The sequence below is a fragment of the Camelina sativa genome, chromosome 8 (assembly GCF_000633955.1).
Source record: "Camelina sativa cultivar DH55 chromosome 8, Cs, whole genome shotgun sequence".
Taxonomy (NCBI): Eukaryota; Viridiplantae; Streptophyta; class Magnoliopsida; order Brassicales; family Brassicaceae; genus Camelina; species Camelina sativa.
Genome location: NC_025692.1, coordinates 18,656,732 through 18,664,243, shown reverse-complemented (window position 1 = coordinate 18,664,243; position 7,512 = coordinate 18,656,732). Strand labels below are relative to the sequence as shown.

The 7,512-nt window shown below is 37.2% G+C and overlaps 1 protein-coding gene across 2 annotated transcripts; it reads left to right on the top strand.

Annotated features, from left to right (window-relative positions):
* LOC104707483 (G-type lectin S-receptor-like serine/threonine-protein kinase At4g11900) lies at positions 1,677–7,219 on the top strand. 2 transcript variants are annotated; one of them, XM_010423841.2, is made up of 7 exons: positions 1,678–3,175; positions 3,250–3,384; positions 3,465–3,619; positions 5,876–6,086; positions 6,205–6,442; positions 6,519–6,669; positions 6,766–7,219. In XM_010423841.2, the coding sequence occupies exons 1-7, from the start codon at positions 1,858–1,860 to the stop codon at positions 7,063–7,065; spliced, it is 2,508 nt and encodes an 835-aa protein (XP_010422143.1). In that variant the 5' UTR covers positions 1,678–1,857; the 3' UTR covers positions 7,066–7,219. The 2 variants fall into 2 exon arrangements, with proteins under 2 accessions (XP_019084084.1, XP_010422143.1); XM_019228539.1 differs by lacking the exons at positions 6,519–6,669; positions 6,766–7,219 and having other exon boundaries at positions 1,677–3,175; positions 6,216–6,279.

The following is a 7,512-nucleotide window of genomic DNA, read 5'->3' as shown; positions in this document are numbered from 1 at the left end:
AAAAAAACAAAAAAAAAAAAAAAAAAAAAGAAAGAAAAAGAAAAACCAATCCCAGATTAACTAAGAAATTTTTTCGATCTGGAGTGATTATTTCTTATGTTTCTATTATTACTCCAAATATGTCTTCTCCACTTTCAATGAACAGAAGAAAAATAACAAAACGAGTCCCAGATTATTTCTATGCTTTGGGCATCATGATCGAGCCATACGGACAAATACGTCTATGGGACTCCGTAGTAAACCTCGCCGCTACCAATCTCGTCGTCTTCATCGTTTGCCAATGAGGTTTTTTGTGTTTTTTTTATTGGTGAATTAGTTTACCCAATTCACATATATAATTTTGAAATCATATTCATCTCAACTGTTTTGTTTCGGAAAAATTGAGTGTGATGTCAAAAAAAAAAAAAAAAAAAAAAAAAAAAAAAAAAAAAAAAAAAAAAAAAAAAAAAAAAAAAAAAAAAAAAAAAAAAAAAAAAAAAAAAAAAAAAAAAAAAAAAAAAAAAAAAAAAAAAAAAAAAAAAAATTGGGTTAAAGGGGTTTAATTTTGGGAAAAATGTCATTAAAATCCCCAACTTAGTATTTTTGTTGATTTAAAGCACAAATTCTGGATTTGGAGGTAAAAAACACCAATTTTTTTTTTACTTCCAAATAATTTGCAAACTCTTGTTGACCTGGCCTTTTGAGGCAAAACGTTAAGTGGCCAAACAGAGAAATTAGACGGGATTAATTATCTGTTAACGAGGACCGTTAATAGCAAAACGACGCTGTTTATAACACCCTAAGACCCCCAAATTGAGAAATCAATTCTCATTTTCTCCAAATCACAAACCCTAATCGATTCTCATTTTCCCCAAATTTCAAACCCCAATCGATAATCTCTTTTCTTCTTCAATTTCTCTCTTTCTTCTTCGAGCCCAACAGATGAGTTCTAGCTCAGAGACATCGGTGGTAACATTGTTTGACCGTGGAGTGCCATCGAAGTGTGTTTGTGGAGTCGGAGTCATCAGTTGAATTAGAAGAAGAAAAGAGGAATCGCAAATTAGGGTTTGTGATTTGGGATTTTGGGAGGAATTGATAATCGGGTTCGATTTGAGGATGTAATTAAAGAAGAAAATGACGTCATTTTATCAACTAACAGATCTCGTTAACACCTAATTAACCATGTTTAATATCTCTGTCTGGCCCATTAACATTGTGTTTCAAACGGCGAAGTCAACAAAACTTCATGATTTAAATAGAAGTCAAGAGAAAAGTGAGAATTTTTTTTCAACAAATGAAGACTTCGTGATTTAAATCAATGAAAATACTAACTTGGAGATTTTAATGATATTTTCCCATTTAATTTTGTAACTGAATTACAATGGGTTGAAATCAGGTCTAGTCGTTAATAAACTTTGTTAGTTGGTTAAGTAAATAATAAACCAATTAAATCAAGCTCAATGGAAAAATAGATGATAACTTCTGTTTGAGGGAGATAGAAAGATAGAACTATGAATTTGGGGATATATAGATTGAAAAAGATTTCTGAAAAGATATCTGGAACAAGGACAAAATTTAAACTTTATTTGGTACGATATGATAGTTGTCATGGGTATATTGGACGTTTTCCCTTAAGTCTTTAACTAACTATTAAAAAAAAAAATTCTCGCCAGTCAGTCATAATAATGTAAAAAGTTGACTCGCTGGTCAAAAAAGACAGTTTCCAAGATCCAACACCAACATTGTAGAAACAAAGAAAGTTACCAATATGACTTTCGTGGAGAAGAAGAGGGTTGTCGACTGGGAATAAGATGTGTAATACGAATATAAACATCTTTTAATCTTCAAACGAACTTGTGGTGGTCATATCATACGAACATGGAGCCTTGCAAGACAAATGTGTTACTATTATTATTATTATTATTCTACGGAGTGTTTTTGTCTTTTCAAGTTTCAGACGTTTCGTCTGCAACTGACACCATTTCTACCGATCAACCTCTTCCAGGATTTCGGACGCTTATTTCCAACAGTGATATTTTCGAATTCGGTCTCTTCACCCCAACTCCAGGTATTGATTCTGGAAACTTCTACATAGGCATGTGGTACAGGCAATTCTCTCCACGGACTATTGTTTGGGTCGCTAATCGAGAATCTCCTATCCCAGTTTCTTTTTCGAGCTTGTTTTTGAAGATCTTAGATGGAAACTTAATTCTCCATAACAATCACACCAGTGAGACAATTTGGTCGACCGGTGTTAATTCTAGTAGGAGCAAGGATGTTGAGGTTGCTCTGCTTGATAGTGGTAATCTAGTCTTGAGAGATGGGGATAATTCTTCTGCAGATGTGTTGTGGCAGAGTTTTGATCATCCCTCGGATACTTGGCTTCCAGGCGCTAAACTCAAATTGGGAAGCCAACTTCTCACTTCTTGGAAAGGCTTGACAGATCCATCACCGGGTCTATACTCTCTCGAGTTTGACCATCATTCAAACTCCCTCACCACGATTTGGAACGGATCTAATTCATATTGGTCGAGTGGACCATGGGATGATCAACTTAAAAATTTCAATGGATTTCCGGAAGTGGAACTGAATAGTGTCGGGGGTTTCGTATGGAATCTGGATGAGTCTTACATCACTTATTCAATACCATCTCTGAATAGCACATATTATCGTTTGGCCATGGATGTTTCAGGGCAGCTCATGCTGAATGTTTGGTATAGAGACCGCCAATTATGGGAGTTGATATGGGCTCAACCTAGAGATAGATGTAAGATTTATAATTATTGTGGATCGTTTGGGATTTGCGACAAACAAGTGGAAGTGGTTAACCTTACGCCTTGTAGATGTGTTCCTGGTTTCAAACAAGCATTTGGAGAGAACTCGAATGATTACTCTAATGGTTGTACAAGGGAAACCAATCTTCAATGTGACAAGGGAAACGACGTGTTTCTTCCTATTAAAAACAAGAAATTAGCCACTGATCCAATAACATTGGTCTTGACATCAACCAACGTTATGACCTGTGCTTCAGCTTGCCAAGCTAATTGTTCTTGCGAGGCCTATGCGTATGACAGCAACAAGTGTTTGATGTGGACAAGAAACGCCTTCAATCTGCAGCAACTCGCTGCAAATGAGGGACATACATTCTTTCTTAAACTTGCCGCTTCGAACATCTCAACAGCAACTCTAAACAAGGGTACGCATTTTCAATAACAAATGTGACGGATGCGTTGAGATATATATTAAGCTTTATTAAAATCTTATACTCAGGAAAACCAAAACATTCTAAAGGCAGAAGCATTGTTCTACCTGTTCTACTACCATCACTACTAGCAGCTTCTGTATTTATCTTTGGATTGTATTGTTGCATTTCTTCAAGAACAAGAAGAAAAAGAATAATAGGCGGTGAGCTTGGTTTTGTCCTTTTTCACTTAACAAGATTTGTTCACAAAAATTCTAAAAAGAGGTGAGCTTTGTTTTTGCAGACGAAAAACAGAGCAGGGAGCTATTAGAAGGTGGGTTAATTGATGATGATGGACAAAATATGTGTTACTTAAATCTATATGACGTAATGGCTGCAACAAATTCTTTCTCTGAGGAAAACAAGTTAGGAGAAGGCGGTTTTGGTCCAGTCTACAAGGTAATAATTAAACAAGACGATTAATATTGAGGTTATTGTAAGGTAGTTTGGCTAAAGTTACTCAAGTGTTTACAGAGTGATATGATTATTAGGTTTTAATATGTTATTAGAATTATGATGTTATTCCTTTTTAATTAGATTTAAGGTTTTATATAGATTCCTTTTAATAGGAGAGATAGGTCGGTTTGTAAGGTTCTATATAAGAACCCTCTTATGCTAATGAGAATTCCAAGCTTCCTACAATTAACCTAATTCTCAAGGAGAGAGTTGGGTTAAAGGGAAGTTAGCTCTTAAATCTCTTGTTCTTTAAGTTTAAGCAACGGGTGTGATAACAAGATCTAAGGCCAAGACTTTGGCTCATAACAACTTGGTATCAGAGCCAACCGATTCAATGGGTGAGAACGATTCCGTTGCAGCAGAACTCGTAAAGTTGTTTGCAAAGATAGAGAGTTTGGACACAAAGATGGAAGACATGAAGAGGGAAATCTGCGACATTAAGGGAATATTGAATCCCTTGTGTTCAACGGTGGAAAACCTCAAAACAACTACGGAGACGCAACAAGCCGTGTTGGACACAACTTCAACGGCACTAGAGACGGTCGCAGCCTTGCATGAAGAACAATGTGATAAGACAAAAGCTCTTGTAGAAGAGTTACGACAAGAGCAGACACGGAGATGCAGAAAAGTTTGGTAACAGCAAAAGCCACAACCTTGAACGAGACTTCAAAATCTGCTGCAACACAACTGAATCAAGAGTTTGGTGAGCAAGCATCTGTGATGACAAAAGCCAATCAGATGAGAGAGGAACAGAAAAACGCTTACTCTTGTGGACCATGGCCGTTTTGCTTGGAGGAGAAGGAGCGAGGTCACCGACGAACAGATGGAGGTGGAGATTGGCATGTGAGACAGATTGGGGAGAAAACTAATTCTGACTTCTCACAAGGTGATTTCTGTGTGCAGAAAGGATTGAGAGGAGGGAAAGAGGATAAGCTTAGAAACGAAGGAGGTGGTGGTTTAGTTGAATACACCGTAACACCAGCCAAAATGGAGTTTCCACCTTATGACGGAACGGCTAACGCTGTCGAGTGGCTGCAGAAGTGCGAAGATTATTTCAAAGATCAAGGTATCTTCAATGATGATGCACGCGTTCGACAAGCAACCTTTGTCTTGACTGGTAAAGCGTATCACTGGCACAACAATTTGAGAAGGTTAGTCACACATAGGCTAGGCTGGGCTGAATTTAAAAGGATTTGTAAAAGTCGTTTTGGAAAGGCCGATGTCGTGAATCCAATTGGAGAGGTATGTAATCTACGACATACGGGAACAGTTGATGATTATTGTAACCAATTTGAGGAATGTTTGGGAAGACTAACGAGACTAACTGGAGACCAACAATTGTGGCAGTTTTGCGGTTGACTTACAGATAGTTTAAGGAAGGAAGTCGAGTATCTCCGTCCTGAGACAATTTTTAAAGCTATGGAATATGCTCGAGATAATGAATACAAGATCGATAATGACAAGCGGACACGGACGTTTGGAGGACATTTGGCACCAGTAGCTCAAAACTCGGTCTTGTTCCCTAGGACAGGAAATCGTGAAAGCTCCAAGGGTGGAAAAGACAAGGAAGCTTAGTTGCCCCAACAAACAGAAGATAAACCAGATCCTCAACAACTGTTTTTGAAGAAATTGACCACCGCAGAAATGGAAGAGCGACGAGCAAAAGGTCTCTGCTTCAACTGTGATGAATTCTTCACCTGAGGGCATGTTTGCAAACCAGTCCTTTTTCAGATCACGGTAGTCAATGATGGTGCTAATCAAGACGAAGAACTAATTGAAGAGGAGGACATGCCATGAGTTGAAGCTTGAGGACAAGCTTCAAGTGGAAGAGGGTAGTAATGATATGATTATTAGGTTTTAATATGTTATTAGAATTATGGTGTTATTCCTTTTTAATTAGATTTAAGGTTTTATATAGTTTCCTTTTAATAGGAGAGATAGGTCGGTTTGTAAGGTTCTATATAAGAACCCTCTTATGCTAATGAGAATTCCAAACTTCTAACAATTAACCTAATTCTCAAGGAGAGAGTTGGGTTAAAGGGAAGTTAGCTCTTAAATCTCTTGTTCTTTAAGTTTAAGCAACGGGTGTGATAACAAGATCTAAGGCCAAGATTTTGGCTCATAACACAGAGCTAGTTTAATATTAAGGTTACAATCTTACGATAAAATACTTTTGACTGCTAAGTGATTATACGGCAGGGAATGCTACCAAATGGGATGGATGTGGCCATCAAAAGGCTTTCAAAAAAATCAAGTCAAGGTCTGACAGAGTTCAAGAATGAAGTTGTTTTGATAATAAAACTTCAACACAAGAACTTGGTGAGGCTTTTAGGATATTGTGTTGACGGCGACGAGAAACTCCTAATTTACGAGTACATGTCCAATAAGAGCCTTGATGTTTTACTCTTTGGTGAGTGTGATGGAAATATTTATTCAAAACTACTAAATTTTGAATCTGAAACAAAGTATTAATTAGTTTGAATACTTATATGTGACTTCTCAACGTTTTTATTTTTGGGCTCATATAGATTCTTTAAAGTCTAGGGAATTGGATTGGGAAACGCGTATGAAAATAGTAAATGGGACGACAAGAGGACTTCAATATTTGCATGAGGACTCACGTCTCAGGATCATTCATCGAGATCTTAAGGCAAGCAATATTCTTCTCGATGATGAGATGAATCCTAAGATCTCGGATTTTGGAACGGCCAGGATTTTTGGTTGCAAGCAAATCGACGATAGCACCCAAAGAATCGTCGGGACATTGTAAGTATATCTTACGTGTTCAATTGTTTTAAACGCTAAAATTTTAGGATTAACTTTCATCATCGGTTTATTTCAGCGGCTATATGTCACCAGAGTATGCATTAGGTGGGGTGATTTCAGAGAAGTCGGATATATATAGCTTTGGAGTGTTGTTATTGGAGATCATATCAGGAAAAAAGGCTACAAGATTTGTTCATAACGACCAAAAGCACAGCCTTATTACTTATGTAAGTGTTCTATAGTTAAGTATCATTTATCTACCATACAGAAAGAGGAACTTACCTTATATCAATCACAAAATATATGTTCTTGATCATCTTCAGGCATGGGAATCTTGGTGTGAAACAAAAGGTGTAAGCATTGTAGATGAAGCATTGTGTGGTTCGTACGCTTCAAAAGAAGTGATGCTGAGCGTTCACATCGCACTTCTTTGTGTTCAAGATCATCCTAACGATAGACCCACGATTTCGCAAATCGTTTATATGTTGAGCAACGATAACAATCTCCCGATACCAAAACAGCCAACTTTCTCAAACGTCTTGAACAGTAACCAACAGTTAGCGTCAGCTGACTACGTGTTCTCCATAAACGAAGCAACACAAACAGAACTGGAAGCACGATGAACGATAACAATACTTGGTTGGTAAAAATGTTCCCATCCCCTGTATAATTCGATTAGTGTACGTAATTAAATAGCTTACGTTATTATATTTTAGTGTTTTGTAAGATTTCAGATTGGTTATTACAGAACATTCAAATAAAAATAGTTGTTGGATCCTGATAAGAAAAGAAACTCTCTCTTTTTATTATCTGAACGAATACGAGATACAACGTAACTAGAGAGGTCTCTAGACGCAGCTAGATCATAACCATCTCCCTCAAAGTCACATGCCACTCTATTCCCACACAAACAACATGCTCAACAAACTCTTTTTACAATGTTTATATACTAAAGATCACATTTCCATTCGCACGTGCTCCTCTATTGCTCCACACGTGCTACTCCTTCTTTGTATTTCCTCCTTATGTAGATCTGATGGGGTTTATCAATACCCTCTCCCCCCCCCCCC